Below are 20,001 nucleotides of genomic sequence, written 5' to 3'. Positions count from 1 at the left end.
AGGACCAGTCTTGTTTTTCGTGTTAAACAAGGCTTTTGTTTTAAGTTTAATGTGACAAAGATACAAAACACTGAGGAGCTGCTTGGCGGATGTGAGCAAGTTTAAATCAAATCACATCAAATCATATTTATTGTCACATCAAATTTACACAGGTGAGTGGAAATCTTACCACTAAGGCCCTGAATTACCACAGGTAAGCCTGTGAATTAAATCACCTCTGCTAATTACTTTTCTCAAACTGTAGTGGGATTATTTATTGCTCAAAAATAAATAAATAAATAAATAAAATTTATTTTATTACCTGAAAAAAAGAAAAATTTAATCTTTATTTCTATTTTATTCTGTACCAAATTATCTCACTATATAACAAGATAATTTAGTGTGTTTTAAGCAAATTACCTTCTAGTTTGTTTGTTTGTTTGTTTGTTTGCCTAGAGCCCCAGAATCACTAAATCTGTCCCTGTATGTGGATGTTATGTTCATGGGTTTGTTGGCAGCACATGCATATTATGATTTGGTGGAAAACTAACCAAAGTTAAAGAGCATCTGAGGATTAAATTGAGTCCTTCAGTCGATAGGCTGGAAGTTATTTGTTGACATTTTAATTCTATAAAGTACACGTGAAATAAGTGTGTTCACAAATGTACTTGACTAGTTCAATAAATGGGCTCACACACAAGGTGGCTCTCTAGTGGCTGAAATAAATACTGCACTCTAGTGGCTAAAATAAATACTACACTCTAGTGGCTACAGTTAAATACTGCACATTTACATTCAGCAGACAGATCATAATATGAAATAACAATATAATAACAGATCAAAACCACAACTTTATTTGCAAACTTTTTATCAAAGAAGATAGAATCTTTCTATCGTGGTTCTTGATGAGGAGCATTCAAAGATGTATGTAAAATTGACCTCTTGACCTATAGAAAACAGTGGAGTTTGAACAAATAATCCAAAATGAATGACAAACAGTTCAAATGTTGATTTGAGTAACTGCAAAGTTGTTCACTGAAACATCGATTGCTGAAATGACCAAAATCCACTTCTCTAAGAATGTATATCAGTTTAAACTAGCTTAATGACTGCAAAGCACCCTGTGAACTGGTACACATCAGTATACTTGAGCTAGGAGCTCCTCTTCCTCCTCTTCCTCCTCTTCAGTTCATGTCCATCAAACAGGCAGTTGGTGCAGAATCTGAAACTGAATATCACACTGTGCTGTACTCAATATTAAATTAATAAAGATATTAATTTAGCATGCATTAATTCTGTTAATGCATGTAGGCTGAATTCAGTCTACAGAAGTTTAGTTCTTCCATTCAGCCTACAGAAGTTTAGCCCCACCATTCAATCTACAGCAGTTTAGCTCCACCCATTCAGCCTACAGCAGTTTAGCCCCACCCATTCAGCCAACAGCAGTTTAGCCTTGCCTATTCACATTGAATTAATAAGGAGTGTTTCAAGCCAGACTGCTTCTTAATGAGTCACAATACAGGACAGCCAATCAGAACAGATTGCATTTACATATATCAATCTCATAAGCACAATAACACAAATAATGTGATCATGTAAAAGTGAATTATGAATGAATTGATGAATAAAATATAAGAGAGATGATGGATAAAAGCAGTGCTAATTAAGTAAACTTTTCACAGCCACACTTTCACTTAATTATAGTTTGTGTTGACGTCTTGCGCTGCTGTGAATGACGTTAATAATATTAAAATAAGGTTAATGTTAAAATGACGCTGCACCACAAACACTCATACACAATACTGCATAAACTTTCATCTTCATCCTGTCGTCTTCACAGTGCAGCTTCTCTGCTTATTCATTTATTTATTAGTTTGTTTTTTGGGGGTTCACCTGAGAGCCTCAGCTGACCTCCTGAGCTACATGACCAAAGTGGGCAGAGATCATATTATGACACGGTTTCCAAGGAAACAAACAGTTGACAGAAGCAGGGTGTGGCCAACTGACTGAGCCGTTATCAGTGTAAACCACACACAAGTTCGCAGTGAGGAAAGATCAACAGTTACTGTGAAGAACCGGACACTTTTACTTCATTCAGTAACTTTATGAAGACTTTTATAAAGAGTTCAGTAAATACAGAGAGAGAACGAGAGCGAGTGGTCAGATCACAGTCAACGGTCAGATCACCGTGAGCAGTCAGATCACAGCGAGACCGGAGAGTTTAAAGAACAGAAACAGTAAACAGGTGTTTATCTGACAGTAAAGGTGAGCAGTGTGAGCGCGGTAAGGAGGAGGTGAAGGTGTTTTAATTGAGATGCTTATCATTATGTGTGAATGAACAGAGGCGGTCAGTGAGACGGTCAGTCCTACATCGATGATGACATGACGTTGTGGGTGTGAACTGTTCTCATACACACACACACACTTACGCTCTGTGGTGTTCAGTGAGGACAGAGTGTGTGAGTGTGTGGAGACAAAAGCTGGAGATCCAGAAGAAGGTGAGTTAACAGCTCTCTGTTCATGCTATTCTGATAGTCCTGCTTTCTGCTCCATCTTTCTTTCTGTGGTTTATAATGTTTATAATATGGTTTTTGATCAATAACACAACAAAAAAGATTAGAGTCTAACAGACTTCAGCTCCTCCGCTGATAGACACAGGATGTTCTAAGAACTTCTGCTGCTCTTCTAGAAGTTACTCAGTACTTAAGAGGCTTTCTGAACTGCTAATTTTGCACTTCTACTCATTTTTAAAAATGATTTTATATCAGATTTTTTCAAAAGGAGTTATTATTTCACAGAACGATACATTCACTTGAGAATGGCTTTAGGCCTTTTTTACCCTCCACTGCAAACAGTTACACCAAAGACACAGACCTGGACGCTGTCAAATGACCAGACACTAAATAATAAACTCCATCATCCTCACGCTCACTTTAAAATTTGATTAATAAAAATACAAAAGGAAAACTTTATAACTAAAATCATGGAGGGAAAAATAGCAATCACAAATAAAGACCCATTTTAATTGAAAAATGTAAATATAACATAGAAGTCCAAGAAAATTGTACTTCCTTTAGTATTTCACAGCTGTACCAGGAGGGTCCACCCCAGAAACTTTCTCCAGCAAGCAACATGTCCTCAACAGAGAAGCATGTCTAGCATGCTTTTAATATTCATCAATATGAGTTTTAGAATATATAAAACATTTAATTCAACCAAATCCAGTTCATCAGGCTCCTTTACTCGTGTCTTCACCTGCAGTGTATTAGTATCTGATAGTGGACACAGCAGAAATATGAAAATGACTCAGCTGTTTATGTATCAGCATTAGTGGTGAGTCTTTCTGCTGGAACCACTCTTAGGGCTTTGATTCTTGTCTTGATCTTCATGGACAGGATTAATGAAGAAGCTCACCCTCTATTTGTGGTTATCCTTCTTTTTATGCACCCAAACATCATTTAAGTCTGTCGCATTAAACCTTTACTGCAGCTGAGCTCCTTTGATTTAAGCTTTGTGCAACATGATGCAGTAAACTCCACATTCAGCTGAAATAACACACATCATTTATTTAACAAATGTCCAATCAATGCTGAGTGGATCTGCATGCTGCCATTCATATAAAATCACTAAAGCTAAAGCTACTCCTGACTGTAGATTATTTATTCTTCAGTTAGGGCTAGTAGCTAATCTCAGTCCTGGCTGTAGATTATTTTATTCTGAGATTAGGTTAGTACCTAATCCCAGTTTCAGCTGTAGACTGATATATTTTGGAGTTAAGGATAATAGCTAATCTCAGTCCTGGCTGTAGATTATTTTATTCTGAATTTAAGGGTAGTATCTAATCCCAGTCCTGGCTGTAGATTATGTTAGGGTGAATGAGATTGTGTTCGTGTGGTAGTATATGGGTGTGCTGTGTTGTATTGTTCAGTGCGAAGGTGAGGTCATTATGCAGGTGCAGGGTAAATATTTGCTGTATGTGGGCGTGAATGATGTCTAATTTCATGTTCGATATTTAATCTTCTGAAAACCAGGAGGTTGAAAAAAATATCTGTTAGAGAGGACAGTTAGTATGTTAGAGAAGTCTGAGGGTCCTGGGAGCTGATGTCCACCAGAGCAGGAAATCACCAAATTGTGCTGGACACTAACCCTCCAGGACAGCAGTCTGTCACCCTTGGACTAGTCCACCAGCCCATAGGTTAGCAGAGGCTCAGTGGAGAAGAACTATTACATGAGGAACCAGGGCTGTAGCTCCACTCTACTGAATTCTACAGTCAAATTCCATCCGATCCAGACACAGACACTAGAGCTGAACAGTAAATTGTAGTTTAAACATAGTTGTTTTTGCTGTGTGCACTTTGTCAGGGCTGCCAGAACCATGAGGACAAGTGGGCATTTAACCCCTCCACCCACCACCCTCAATTTCAGGGTACACATTCAGTCTGTTTGTCTGAGACAAACAGACCTCACTAAAAGTTTAATCCTAGTCACGGTGCTAGAAACTGATTCAAAACAAGTGAACCTGCACAGGTTTCCATGGTTTTGAGTCAATACCTAACACTAATTTTCATTAGTGAAGGTCACAGCTTGTCTATGAGAGAACATGTTGAAGTTATACATGAATCATGTTCTGCAGAAGTTTGCAAGTGTCGTGCATCCCTCTGGACCTGATCAGCTAGTGAACTCCAACTCCCAGAACTACCTTGGAGATCACGTGACCATCCACAGCCAATCGTCTGTCTCCTTCACCCGTATAATAATATTTTGCACCTGTCTTGTTTTTCCACATGACATAGAGTAGTTAGTGTATACAGCCCAGACTTTAGTTAGCATATTGCAACTCTGTCTTTTGCCTTTGCCCTTTTTGATCTTGTTAGCCTGTTTTGTTATGATTGTCTTTTTGGACGGTTTTAGATTTGACCCACCCTGTTTTCTGATGAGTTTGGATAACGTTTTCACCAGAACAGCCTCTTTTTCTGATTCTATCTGTGAGCGTCTGGACAGTTCTGTCATGTTGCATTAAGGAAGATTTGCTGTAAACTATCATGAGCTTCTACAGTGTGATGTCATTTTTTTGAAATCATATTACTGCCCGGCATCATGTTTCTGTTAGTAATTACCTTCATTGATTTTTTAAAATGAATTGCTTACTTTTAAATTATTAATAAATAAAGAATTTAACTTTAATATCCCTTGGAAAAAGTGGATTTATAGCTGCTGTTCACAACCAGGTTTAAACCACCAGGTGTCATTAATGTGCACTGCTTTTTAAATGCTTCCAATAATGAACTCTTGTCCAATAACATTTAAAGGAAAGCTTTACTGCTTCAGAAAGCTTTGTTTTGCCAACACAACAAAAAACAAAAAACTGCCCAGTAGCATGGTTCCATCAACCTGACTTTCAGACACAAAAATGATTTACACATAGGATTTACATTAAGGTTCAGACTGTATGTGCATCACATCACTCTCTGTATCTTTTCAGTATTTAAAGCAGAGTGGAGGTGGTGTGAACTGCAAGCAGACATTTTAATATCTTATTTAATTCATAACCTCTGACACTACGGTTTTTGACAGATACAGATACTCTTGATGCTCTTCTATCTAGTCTGAATTAAGTAGGAGGAAGTTATTCAGCATCCAGTGGTTAATATCCTTTACACAGTTCTTGTTCTTGGAGTCTTATCTACATCAGCTGATACACACAGCCTGCGTCATCAACACTGCAATGGAGACTAATGGTTTATTCATTGATGGCCCTATAACAGAGCCTTGCAGGACTCCATATAAGGACTGAACATTCGCTGTTTACATTTAGAAACAGACAGAAGTCAAACAGGCAGCGTTCCCCTGACCCCTGCCGTGCCCTGCCCTGACATTTTGTAGCCAATACTGTACTACAGGATTTATTAAATGCTCCTCTGTGATCAGATAACAAGCAATCTACATAGCTCTGGAAGGAGGACAGATCACTTACTGTGAATTTGAAGTTGACTTGAAGTATTTTTAAGATTTGAATGGATACACAATATTGGTTCTTTCATCAAAACTAACACTTTTATAAAGTATTTATTTGAATTTACTGAAATCAGTTACTTGTTACCATCATGTAGTTATTGTTTTAAGTTGAACTGACAAACCATTGTATGGGGCAGGTTTATGGTTAACTGCTTTAGCTAATGATTTGAGTGTGTAAATAAGATTACTTTCATGTGTAATGAATGAGGCATATAATTATGATTAGGGCATAAGCATGAATAAGAACAGTTTAAAAGGATCCAGCAGCTTCAAGTTTTTCTCTATTACTTTCTCTTTGAAACTTCTAATATTTTTAATTATATATAATTTCATCCAGATCTCAACCCAGTTGAACGTCTATAGGAGATTTCAGAGACTTGTTAAATCTATGCCAAGGAGCTTTGAAGCTGTTCTTCTGCATGTGTTCTTCTTGCAGGGTCCCCTGTCTTGTGAGCTCTGTGTGGCTGCATTTGGCTGCTGTGCTGTTTTCTTTGGGGACTGCAGGCAGCAGAAGGTCATGAGACCACACTGTGGCTGTTTTGGTGTCGTTCATTTTCTGATTTGGTCCATTTTTTCTCTTATCCAGTCATACTCCATGATGTGATGAGCTTCATCTCACAGGCCGATGAGAAGCAGAACTGGGAGGAGGAAGGTGGAACCGCTTCCGTTGTAATGGCCCCTCCTCCCTCAGTCTCTGAACACACCCCCATCAGTGCCCCTGTCCAAGATGTGCCTCCTCCCCCACCTCCCCTGCCAGGCTCAGGCCAGCGGAGGCGCAGGGTACGGAGTTTCTACTGGAAGCCCATTCCTGAGGAGCGCATCCATCAGCGCGGAGAACCCAACCTATGGACGCTCGGCCGGGCAGCTGGGAAACACATGTTCCACATTGATGTAAAGACCATTGAGGAGCTGTTCGGACAACATGATAATACACGATCACCAACGATGGCCAGCAGGAGGAGCAGCCAGTCACATGGATCTGTACAGGAACCCAAAAAAGAGGTGGGTGCATTTCAGTACAATCGTATAATTCTTACCCCATGACTCCCATTAGCTCAGATTCATTCTTGTTCTAATTGCTACCCTAATCAAACTTGCAACCAAACATGAGAAAAACACAGGGAAGGTAAAGATGAGTATTTTGAGTGCTTTGGATCATTCCATGAACTAACCTGTTGAAGCTGTTTAAAAGAAGGCTGTGCATGTACTGCAGGTCTCTGGCTGTACTGAACTAAACTGACACGAGGCTGATAGAGGCAATGCACCTTACTGCTGGCTTCCAAATATAAAACCAGTCCATATAAGACAAGAATACCTCTCTATCAATCTGTGTGGCAAACTCTCTATCTACACACATTTCCTCTTCCTCCACATTACTGAAAGTGTTTGAGTCTTTGAATTCATCTCATATCAGATTTCAGGTGCACCTGCCAGTAAATAACAATTCTACCTGAGGGATAAACCTTCTTTCAAACTTTAGACCACTGCAGGCACCACGGTGACCCGTTCTCATTTCATTAATGTGATTGCCAAAAGTTGATCACCTATCGTAGAGAGATTTGATTATTGAGACTTCAGTAGAAAAGAAGACTGCTGAGTGATTTCTCAACAACATGTTGCCAACTTTAAATTGTCTAAGCAAAACTAGGCTACATAGGCTCAAAAATTGCTAATCACCTATGTACATAGGCTCTAGTTTGTTTTTTTTTAGAGCTTTATAAGACCTGTTGGCACTTATATGTTGTAAACATGTGTTTCAAGAGATCTCACTCATTAATTGGTTCATATTTAAATATCTATATTTTAAAAAACAATTTTCTGGTTCCATACTAACATACTGCAGACAGAAATGGATTCACTGTGAGCCAGAATGTAAAGGTAGTAAAATATACCCAGAAATGGCTTGGGCTCTAAGGGTTAATGTGTGTTTATATTAGTAGTCAGCTCTGTTGATTCAAAAAGGGAGTATCCGTAATCAAAGTCAGCCAGTCCGAGGTCAAAATCCAAAATACCCAAACAGTAATCATGAGGAGAGTCCAAAAAGCAATGTCCAAAAAACAGAAACAGAGTTAAACCAGAAATCACAACAATACTGAGAGGGCAAAGCAAAAAGACAAGGTCGAGGAAAACAAAGTATGGTCCATATCCGAAATGAGCTAAGCTAAAGCCTGGGGTTATATACTAACAGGTAACCATAACAACGAATAGGTGAGAGTGATCAGTAGTCAGGTGAGGCAGAACGTTGGAGTGTCATGTGAGGGGGGTTGGTGGTCATGTGATCGGGATCGGGGTTCTGGGTAGGTTGGGAGGCTGAGAGGCAGAGAGACATAATATATAACATAATTGATGTGTGTGGTCACATGCATGTTTTTTTATTGAATATTTTTAAGGGCTTTGAACATGTACATCAGTTTTACAATTACCGATTCAGAGCTCATAATGAAGAAAAGATAATGCATGTCCATGTGTTCCAATGGGTTCTAATGGCAGTGTTCTTTCTTGTCCTGATGAAATATACAGAGCAATCACATCTGGGTTTTTTTGAATGAAACCAAACCTACCAAGTCTGAACACAGGCTTAATTTCAGCTCACAGCAGCAGGATTAGTCGGTTCAGTCCACTGAGAAAATCGGGTGTGAATGCTGATTTCTCCTTTAAAATAGGACGGCTTGTGCAGGACATCAGACCCAGTTCACTCTCTCTGTCCATGATTACTCACTGTATCTGTTTCAATCAGCCCTTCACATGATCAAGAAAAGACTTTAGACCAGTGTTTTTTAACATGTTTATTTCAATCAGTTGTTTGTGTTTGTTTGTTTATTTGTTTGTTTTCCTCTATAAACCCCTCTATAAATGTGTCTGTCTGTTTGCAGATCAGAAACTGAACTGTGTTTTTTTTTCTTTCTTCAGATTACCATCCTGGATTCTAAGAGGAGCATGAATGTGGCCATTTTCCTCAAACGCTTTAAGAAGTAAGTCTGTTTATGTTTTACTTTTTCATTTACATCATTTAGCAGATGCTCTTATCCAGAGTGACTTACAAAAAGTGTTTTGTCTATTTAGAGAAAGTATCTTTACTAGTTACAAATAGGTTTGAGAGAATGACAGTCCTGAGCTCAGATACTGCTAGAAATAAAAGTCCAGGTTGATACAGAGAGAAAAATGAACAGAATAAACACAGCAGCGCAATACAATATATTACAATGAATACTTAACTCAGTGCTCATTTAAGTGCTGTATAAAGAGACAGTCTTTAGTCTGTTTTTGAAGACCTTGAGAGACTCTGCTGTTCAGACAGTGGGAGTTTGTTCCACCACCTGGGCTCCAGTACAGAGAAAAGTCTTGATGCTTGTCTTCCACGCTTCTTGAAGGATGGCGAGTCGAGCTGAGCTCTACTCAAAGCTTAAAGGACTCGTGGTACAGTTCGAGATTTCACCATTGCCATCAAGTAGGGAGGGGCTGGTCTGTTTTTGGCTTTGTTGGCATCAGGGTTTTAAATCTGATGTAGCTACAGGAAGCCAGTGAAGGGAGTGCAGCAGTGGAGTGACATGACTGAACTCAGGAAGACTGAAGACGAGCCGTGTTGCTGCATTCTGGATGAGTTGCAGAGGCTTGATGTCTTGCATTGGAAGACCAGCCAAGAGCGAGTTGCAGTAGTCAAGCCTTGAGATGACAAGAGACTGCACTAGCACCTGGGTGGCCTCTTGAGTGAGGAAGGGTCAGATCCGGATGTTGAACAGGGGAAATCTGCATGACCGAGTTAGGTTCGCGATATGAGCCGAACCTAACTCTGGCCATCCAGAATCACAACAAGACTTCTTGCCTCTACAGACGGAACAATCAGAGAGTTCTCGAATGAGATGGCAAGATCACGATGAGGACCTGTAATTGCAGGAATGAATAGCAGCTCAGTCTTCAAGTGGTGAGCTGCCATCCATGAAGAGACGTCAGTCAGACATGCCGAGATGCGACTAGAAACCTGTGATAAGAGAAGCCATGAGAGGATATTACTTCACCAAGAGAACTAGTGTAAAGAGAAAGAGAAGAGGACCAAGCACAGAGCCTTGTGGGACACCAGTGGAGAGCCTGCATGGAGAGGATGTGGACCCTCTCCATGTTACCTGATAAGAGCGACCTTCCAGATAGGACTTGAACCAGTTCCACGCAGAGCCAGTGATTCCAAGGTTTTTGAGGATGTCCAGAAGGATTGTATGGTTGACCACGTCAGTGAAGTCAGGAATGTGTGTGTATTTGAATATTATATCAGATATCTTTAAGCTATTGTTATTTTTTAATATCAGTGCTAAACTTTCTATCTGGTTTCAGCTTTGTAAATGTTTGACCATGTGCTGGTTTATATTACTTAACTAGGTAAATAATATATATTTTTCCATTAAGTTGCTAACTACATGTAATTAAAGTCCATATTCTCATACCGTCCCATAGTTTCATTAATAAAAAAATGTTAAACAAAGTACAGCTTTGTGAGTATAGATCGTGCCTTTGTTGGTCAGTTTGAGGAATAGATGCAATAATATATAAGAAAAAACTCAGAAATTAGGCTGCAGTTCTGGATCATCTCTGAGAAATTAGACCCCATATTCAGTGAAGAATTGAAATAACAGAGTTGAGGAGGAAAAGGGAAGAGACCAGGAGGTGGTGGATGCAAAACCTTTGTGATTGATAACATAAAGAAAAATTGGGAATGTATATAGTTAGATAGGAAGGAGGAGTTTGGGACACTTCTTGGCAGTCTACCAACCACTGTCGAGCACTAATGTACACATCTGCTAAATTGAAGTGGATAAAAGTAGTTACTCTAAAATATGGTGAATACAGCAGGACAGGAAGAGAAGAATCAGAAACCGGCGTTATGCCGTCTCAAGCTGGGCAGCCATAGCAGATGTAAGGCTAGGATTGTAAGTAAACATAATAAAAAAACAGAAAGAATGCAATAACAGGGCTGGACACAACAGTTTATATACAATTCAATAGACAGCACACACATCAATGTGGTATTATCGTTGGACCATGTTGTGGGCAGCCTTTGTTACCTCAGATAGAACTAAAATAGAGTGAAGATCCTTCTTGAGCAAAATGATTCATCCATAAAAACGTTCCAGAGCTTGGCCATGGTCTGGTCAGAGGTGCAGTGAGGATAAGACCCCCTCTTACTATTGAGTTCAGATGTTTCAGCCACACCCCCTCTAACAGGTGTATAAAATCAAGCACATAGCCTTGCAATCTCCATGAACAAACACTGGCAGTAGAATGGGTGTTATAGTCAGGTGTCCACATACTTTTGGCAATATACTGTATCACCCATACACTCAGTGGTTCAGCTCCTCCACGATTGTGGCCTGTTGCTCTCGTTCGTACAGCTTGTGGATTCTTTTCACAGTGGAGGCTCTCGAGGGGAACTGGAGCGCCACCATGCTGCTGCTTTTGTTATTTTTCTGCTGGTTGATTTATCCATAGTTCTCCCGTGAGTGTCTGTTTGGAACAGTGTGCTGACAGACTGAAGGTTTTCCTTTAAAATGAGTGAACTCTTGTTTATTAACATCTTGCTTTAGTTTCTATGTGTTTGTGTCCTCAGATCCAACCAATCCATCATAGAAGATATTCTCCATGGTAACAGTGATGCATTTGGGCCAGAGCCTCTCAGAGAGCTGCTCAAGCTTCTGCCAGAGTCTGATGAGGTGAAACGTTCTTACTGTCTCACTGTGGACACTGTACAACTTGCGAAGTTCCACAGTGGCCGTCCTGCTCACACTACACTATAATTATTATTTCAAGGCTGTGTTGTTGAAATAGTGATGTGCACAGTAAACAAACAAAATGGAGCCTGAGCAACTTTATTGTGCTCATTTCTGCAATCTTTTGTTCTAACATTGACTGAAGTTATTACCCTGTTGAAAGTCCAATAAACACATTTACCTAGTTTGATCAGTCAAACTACTTTGGTTGGTTGCTTTCAGTTCTTGTTGTGAATGTAAATACGTCAACAGTAGTTTGAGTTGTTCGTTAATGCATTTCTTGTCGGACTGACAGGTGGAGAAGCTGCAAGCATTCGGAGGAGATCCATCACAGCTGGCTGTGGCCGACTCCTTCATGTACCAGCTCACTGCCTTACCCAGGTACACACACACCCATGCTTATCTGGGAAATATAATAGTCTATCTATAAATATAGTCTTTCTACTATAAGTATATCACTGTGTGTCTGTGTGCAGGTTTAAAGTACGCATAGAGTCAATGCTGCTAAAGGAAGAGTTTGATCTTCTCTGCTCATCTCTAAAGAAAGACATTTCCACCCTTCACTCTGCCGCCAGAGGTGATCAGCATTTACTTACTTATAATCTCTCTTTTTCTGTTTCACCTTCAGCTCGTCTAATCTTCTTTTTAATGATCTTTCCATCACTTCATCCTCTCCTTTCCATTTTCTCTCTCCATTAATGTTGTCACATCGTCACTGCTAGACTCCAGTCCTTCCACAACAGCTTGTATCATTTACTGTTCAATTGTGGTCAGAACTTTTCAGCAGACTTCAAGTTAAGATCTACATTTTGCAGCTTCTGCTACACTCTATGCTTTTAAAATACAGATCTTAACATTTCTGGCCACACAGTTGAATAGCTCAGTTTGTCTGAACTATTTGACAAATTCTCTCAGTTATGATCTCATTTCTGACATGTCTGTTGTACATCGTGAATTCCATCACACATTCATACTCCTCATCTTCATCACTTTATTCATGCCTTTAGTTTGGTTTTACATGATGTTATCATGTGACAACTGTTGTTATCATGTAAGCTACTTTCCTTGGATGTGAATTCAGAGTTAAAAAGTAAAATAAAACCTCTAAGTCATTGTAACTGTGTGACTAATGTTGAATGTCGTAGAGTTGCTGAGCTGTGTGGAGCTTCATTCCATTCTGCACTTGGTTCTGGAAGCAGGAAACATCATGAACGCAGTAAGCTGTCTTTCTCTTTCTTCTCTCTCTCTTTCAGACTCTCTCTCTCAGAGTAGTTATGGCGCAAATGCTTTAGGGTTTAACCTCTTATTCTCCAGGGCATATTTTGGTTTTTCCATCTGAATTTACATGACCAAATCGTAAGGCAAATTATTCAGTAACTGCATGAAATAAATGTAAATTTTATTTATTTATTTTTTGTAAAGGTTTCCCTCTAATTAACAGAACATGTGTTTTATGATCATAAACATATTACTTTATGCTTACAATTTACTGCTGAAAGCCAAATAATTTTTACAGAGCAGATCACTGAAGAGACACCATCTATTTATAGTTTATAGCCCAGATTTGTGGAAAAATGGGTCGACTTTCAGTAGAAAAAAATTGTGAGTTCAGCTTCTTAATTACAAGGGTTTATTATTATAATTAATAATATCCTATATATATATTTGGATGTTATAATTATAATTACATTACCCACCATTATTATAATTATAATTACATTATCCATCTATTTGACTGGAAAGAAGACAGTTACAGCTCTCATAGGACACCCAAACTTTGAATTTAGCTTATGAAATATGAAAGTTATGAAGAATATGACAGTGTGTTTTGGAACCACCGGTGGTCTCAAGGAGTTGAAAGGGTTGAACTCTATCTCTCCCTCTCAGGGTGGTTATGGAGCGAATGCTGTAGGGTTTAAACTGTCCTCTCTTCTCTCTCTGGCCGACACCAAAGCCAACAAGCCAGGAATGAACCTGCTGCACTTCGTTGCTTTGGTGAGTGAAGTTGTTTGTGAAGAGCATGTATGTTTGTTTCATTACTTGTGTGTGTGAATAGGATCAGGTTGGTAAGACTACAACAATGTGAGTGTGTGATTATCTTTAGAATATGATTTACTTTGTGTGTGTCCTCAGGAGGCTCAGAAGAAAGATGACCAGCTGCTAATGTTTCCTGAAAGGCTCCTGCACATTGAAAGGGCAACACGGTGAGAACAACCACTAACCAGTAACCAATATAGAGGTCTACAGAGGTATACAGATAAAGGACCCCAATCACACGCTTCATGGGTACAGATAGAAACCTACTAAACAGGAGACATAGGGGGGAGTGCAGTGGATTATTCAAAGTGGAGTCCCTGTTATGCACGGGATTACTCAGTGGTGTTCTTTGTTAACCAACAAAGGGAGTGCAAGGGATTACATTGAGTTACAACATACAACTCTTGATGACCCCAGATGAGCCACAAGGGTGATAGGCTGTAAGCAGCTTACTTTAGAGGCAAACAATGGACACAAACAATGAAAACAATGAAAAGTTAGGAAGGGGGTCAGGAACTTTATTCTGAAAAGTCGGTGAACCCGTCCTCACCCCACACACTTTCTTTGTGGTTATTATAGTAGTCAGATTTTATCAGGCATTAAAATCTGTATCAATCATACTAATAATGTCATGACCGACAGCTGATTTACCCTCAATACATGCCTCTCCGTCCCCTTGGCACAGAGTGAGTGTGGAGAGTTTGGATGAGGAGCTGGAGAATCTGAGCAGAAGAATCAGCCACATACAAGAGAATATTCAGAGCGATGTTGACCTTCTACAGCAACTCAACACATTCTTGCAGGTGTGTGTGTGTGTGTGTGTGTGTTCAGTGTGTGTATCTGTGTTTTTATGTATGTGTATGTTTATCTGTTGCAGAGTGCTGCTGTCACTGTTGCTGAAGTTAATAACAGCAGGGCTGAGCTGCAGAGGGAAGGAGACAATATGATTGATTTTTTCTGTGAAGACAAAGAAACTTTCAAACTAGATGAGTGTTTTAACATTTTCCAACACTTCTGCTCCAAGTTCAGAAAAGCTGTACAGGTAAACACACTGTAACACACACTTGTTTATCACTTGATAAAATGTTGTTCTTTGTGTGAATTTCCTCTGATGATTCAGATATAAGAACATATTGTGAGCTGTTACCTTCTCTAGTTAACCTAGTGAATCTGCAGAAAGCTCAGTGGTTTCCAGCTTTGTTAAAAAAATCACTTCTCCAGCACTCCACTCTTAAATAACAACCATTTAAAACTTCATATTAATGACACAATCCCATTTTTGGAGAGCTTGTGGAGATTCAAAGACTTCATCTGATGTATTGCCATAAACAAAAGTGGAGGAGGAATCATTAAATCCTTTGACCCTGCAGCTGACCTCAGGTAGCACTAATGGCTAAGGGTCACATCCATTGCTGTTGTTCACATAATTAAACATAATTTAAAAAAATAAAAAAAACATAATTAAAAAAAAAAAAACAGACAGAAGTGAATTTTGAAGAGAATGACTGCAGAAAACATCACTGCCCATCTCTAAATCAAACTAATTTTCACTTGTAAGTTAGTTTGCATTTTAGTACAAATAAAAACTTTAATTTAGTAAAAAATCGTAACGGAATTGAGTGCAGATTAATTTGTGTAGGTGTTTCAACTGTTTTAAGATGCCACTAAATTCAGTTTTAGCTAAAGGTGATGCTTAGCTCTGAAAAAAAAAAACCCACAACTAACTCATATTGTACAATATCTATTCCCTAATTCTTATCCCCCATGCCCTAACCCCAACTCCTAATTCTTAACCCTTGTTCCCTAATTCTTAAACCCCCATCCCCTAACCCCTATTCCTTATGCCCTAATTCCTAACCCCTATCCCCGTTCACCTAACTCCTAATCCCTTTTCACAATCACTAACCCCTAACCCCTAATCCCTGTTCCCTAATTCCTAACCACTATCCACTACCCATAAAAATTGTCTTGGTGGGTCACTGTTTGTGGTGGGCCAAAGACCAAAAACACAAAACAATGTAGAAATAAAGTTAGGTTTCAAAAATGTTGTTTAAAAATATTTAAAAGGAAAAGAAAAGAATAATTATCTATCTTAAGAAGTATGTTTGTTCTAAACTACAAACAGCATACAAATATGTTTGGGGTGGAGTTAGAGTAACTTTCTGGCAGGCCAAATCCAACATCCTTGTTTAATCCATAACACTAAAACCTTAACCACAACATCTTCTTTCTAGGACAATGTGGAGCGAGAAATGAGGGCGGAGTCTCGACTGAAGCGTTTAAAGGATCTGGAGGTGAAGCGCGGTTCATGGGCAGGACTTGATAAACTGGGTGGAGTGTTTGGCTCTCGGTGCAGGAGTGAGACTGACGTGCAGGCAGCTCTGAAGAGAGAAGGGCTTTTAGGTCTTCTCAGGCCCCACCCCATCAGCCCCCAGAGTCCTCTGGGGCAGCTTGGGAGCCTCCGTCGCTCACGGCAACAGCTCAGCGATGGCAACACTGACCATACTGAGTCAGACACACAAACTGTCGCACGTTCGCCAGAGATGACTATTCAAGTGGAAACACACACGCTGGTGCCGGCTCTGCAAGCCTTCAACTTTGATCCCTTACCTGATCGTCACCATGGCAACACCCCCACTCTAGAATATGACCTCCAGGAACCCAACCAGGCTAACCTTAATGTGACAGAGAATGAGGTGAATCCTGAAATTGAGAGCAGGGGAGGCTGTGAGGAACCCCAGAACCCTGTTGAAAAACCCACAGCAACTACAGATGGGTCAGAGATGAATGTCAGCCCCAAACAATCAGAGAAGCCAGATGAGGAAGAACACACCTTGGCATGCAGCAACTCTCCCCCTGCCTCACCTACTGAATTCCTCACTGACCAATCAGCATTAAATTCAATGAGGGATTCCATAGAGTCCACCAATCACACGTCAGAACCTAAACCCACACATCAGTTATCATTAGAATCTAGCAATGAGGCACCTGGATCTTACATCACCACCAGCACTGAAGGAGAAGAGAAACCTTTGAGACAGTCTGCAAGTCCAGAAGATAGAAGGTTACCTAGCAAAACATCCGGAAGAGCACCTAAAACAATGTCCACCCCCAAACCAGCTGTAGTCCTACCAAAATCTTCTTCTTCTAAACCTTCATCATCCACTAAGACCCGTCCTCTTCATCCTGTGCGGACTCTCAACCCTTCTGAGACTCAGAGCATGAGGAAGGTCATTCCTCTCAGCCGAAACCCACAGGTCTCTAGAGCCTCGGCAGTCCATATCCCCTCCAACACCCCACCAGCTCAAAGGACATCCCTGCGGAGGTCATCTGAGCACAGGTCATCTATGCAGAGGTCATCCCTGAAGTCATCTGAGCAGAGATCATTTGTGACATCATCTGAGCAAAGCTCATCTGTAAAGTCATCTGAGCAGAGATCATCTGTAAAGTCATCTGAGCAGAGGCCATCTGTAAAGTCATCTGAGCAGAGGTCATCCATGCAGAAGTCATCCATGAAAAAGGCATCCATGCAAAGGTCATCTGTGAAGAAGGCCATGGTTCAGCAGAAATCTCCACCGGAGGAGAAGATGTGTCGCTCCACACTGCGCGCTCTCGCTCAGGCTGGGGGCAATGTAGCTCCACCCACCCAACAAAACTCCACCCACAGCCATGCCCCCCACTTCGCTCAGGGCACTGTGGCCTCCGCAACACGCAGCGCTGCTGTCACCCCTGGCAACCTACCTGTCAAGCATGGCACCTTAGCAACCACATCAAAAGGACCTTCACTGAATCGTGCAACGTCCCTCAGACTGGCACAAAGTGGAGTGACCTCACCAAGTAAAGTGATCCTACCAAGCATGCCCACTAGAGCCAAAAGTGTTCGGCTGACACCTTCTGCTGGCCACGTCAAAAAGAACACTGCTAGTCCCTTTGATAAATCAGCCTTTTCCCGAGACTCTCAGGACAAGCCCCACAGACCTGCCTGGAGATAAGGGAGAGCTTATACAGGTCAGGCTAGGATTATTCCATGAGTTTGATGGGTGCCTGTCCAGATGCCCAAGCCACTAAGTGGGCCCATCTGAATAATTATTACCAAATAGCTTCTCAGGTCATACAGGCCTCATACATAGCTGTATTGTAATTAAATTCAGTAACACTACACAAAACAGTGCTTGGTAAATTATGGCATTAGGCAGCATAGGCATGATTTATGCTAAGCATGTTGGAGACATGTTCCCACCACTTATTGAAATGTCCAGTTTTGTCTGACACTGAGACTTGACACACACTGTCCTTGATAGAGTTGTCAGCAGAAAATCTTTCTAATGTCTCTATGACCCTGCAGAAATAGATCTCTGGTGGTTACAGATTGTTAAATTGACGTGACAAAACTGACACATATAGCAGGGTCACCACTAGGAACCTGATTCTCACTGATCATGCAACATTCATCTTCTGCCAAGCCCTCATCATTGTCCCCACCAAACAAGATTTTTTTCAAAACAAAATTATGCTCATGGTAGTCAGGTTAAAGATAATTATAACATCAAGTCAAACTAGGCACTTGTTAACTGCTGACAAAAAATGTAAAGGCATAGTAAAACAAGTGGAAGCAATAAGTCATAAAACAAGAGAACACAGAGCATACCGGCGATAAGTTAACAACATCCTCAAGACCACATAGATAACAGTGCTCAGCAGGCTAACATTAACATGGAGGTGAAGAGTGCTGTTAGTGGTAGTAGCCTGATTCCTGGTAAAACTTCACTGGCCTCTCGGTGACTACAACCTGCCACGGCCCTGAGACAAAAGAGCAGCATTACACCACTGGACACACTCCACCATGCTTCACAACTTGAATAATGTTTTGGTGCTGGATTGCTGTTTGCATTGTTTTATTTTCCACAATGTATATATTGTGTATATTCATTGGTTCTCAAACCTGTGGTCCTCTGGGATTCCCAGATGATCTGCATTTTTGCTTCCTCTTTATGTGTTGCAAGTTATGTTAGAACAAAAATCTAGACTGTGTGGAGGTACCTGGGGACCAGTTTGAGAACCGCTGGTGTATATTTACAAAAGAGTTGATTTTCTGTCTTATTCAAATTGATTTTCACATACTATTTATCAAACTTGAGATGCAACAGTGTTTTCTGAATAACAGTGGTTTCCTCCACAGAAACCTCCCATTAACACTCTTATAGGTCAGTGTTTTTCTTATGGTGTGGAAAGTACGGAGAGCAAGAGATGCTTGCAGATGTCTACTCTACTCAGTAGAGTTCTTTGTTTGAGGATCTAACAGTGAGTCTTGCACTGATCTTTGATGGATGTCTGAAGTGGAAAGATTATAAACAATAGGCCTAAATACAAACTACTATGAAGACAGACATACTGATGGAGGTCCAAATTTTAGAAATTGTTTTGTAAGTTTTTCCCATTTCAACAACTTTCACTCTACGAACACTGTGTTTGAAGGCCACTGGGTCATACTGTACTTGGATAATAAGTAAGAACATTGTGTAATTTTTATACAGCAGGTCAAACCCATGTATTTGAGCATCTGGCCCCTCTCATACTCCTTAAGTCATTGTGTCCTAAATGTTCATAAACATTTTCTATCAGTAAAAGCTGTGCACTCTGTTTTTGTTGAAATTTGGATTGAATGCATGAACACCATTTTAATCTGTCAGCTGAATGCAGTACGCACCGCTCTTTTCTTCTAACCTTGTGGCTCTATTACACTCCCTTGTTTGATTTAATCTGAAGTAAGGGAGAATGGAGGACCCCCTTAAGAACACTATAAACCTAAATTATAGGTTTTAGAATTTAGGTTATTACGTACAGGATGATAATTCACAATATAACTAAATAAACTGTAACAGCAGTCAGTTCTGTTTATATAACACACCAAAGAACATCTCAAAAGGAGCATCATGCTGCACTACTGGGACAAGATGCCCCTCTACCTGGGGTAAAATGCCCCCCGGGTGATTCTTGCATCAGTTTGTCAACTCATTTTTACAGACTGTATATGTATATTTATTAAATATGACAGAATGTGTAATTCATTTGTCAAATCATTCCTACTTTGGCATTTTTCAGAAGTTGTGTTGTTTAGGAACAAAACTAAAAACATTATATTTTAAAAAGAAACTGTAAATTTATCAAATTAAAATGTCTAATAATGATTTAATTTAAAGACAAACTATAGTAA

At 40.0% G+C, this 20,001-nt stretch overlaps 1 protein-coding gene across 3 annotated transcripts; it reads left to right on the top strand.

Moving 5' to 3' along the window:
- Positions 1 to 2,034: 2,034 nt before the first annotated feature.
- LOC118802056 (FH2 domain-containing protein 1-like) lies at positions 2,035 to 19,414 on the top strand. 3 transcript variants are annotated; one of them, XM_036562508.1, is made up of 13 exons: positions 2,035 to 2,224; positions 2,322 to 2,477; positions 6,581 to 6,996; positions 8,905 to 8,966; positions 11,591 to 11,693; positions 12,046 to 12,131; positions 12,227 to 12,327; positions 12,896 to 12,966; positions 13,638 to 13,745; positions 13,884 to 13,954; positions 14,473 to 14,590; positions 14,665 to 14,829; positions 16,022 to 19,414. In XM_036562508.1, the coding sequence occupies exons 3-13, from the start codon at positions 6,598 to 6,600 to the stop codon at positions 17,777 to 17,779; spliced, it is 3,042 nt and encodes a 1,013-aa protein (XP_036418401.1). In that variant the 5' UTR covers positions 2,035 to 2,224; positions 2,322 to 2,477; positions 6,581 to 6,597; the 3' UTR covers positions 17,780 to 19,414. The 3 variants fall into 3 exon arrangements, with proteins under 3 accessions (XP_036418401.1, XP_036418400.1, XP_036418402.1); XM_036562507.1 differs by having other exon boundaries at positions 2,035 to 2,244; XM_036562509.1 differs by lacking the exons at positions 2,035 to 2,224; positions 2,322 to 2,477; positions 6,581 to 6,996 and adding an exon at positions 7,809 to 8,182.
- Positions 19,415 to 20,001: the final 587 nt, after the last annotated feature.

Source organism: Colossoma macropomum, unplaced genomic scaffold (genome assembly GCF_904425465.1).
Source record: "Colossoma macropomum unplaced genomic scaffold, Colossoma_macropomum, whole genome shotgun sequence".
In the NCBI taxonomy this organism is placed as follows: domain Eukaryota; kingdom Metazoa; phylum Chordata; class Actinopteri; order Characiformes; family Serrasalmidae; genus Colossoma; species Colossoma macropomum.
This window is presented reverse-complemented; position numbering and strand designations above follow the sequence as displayed.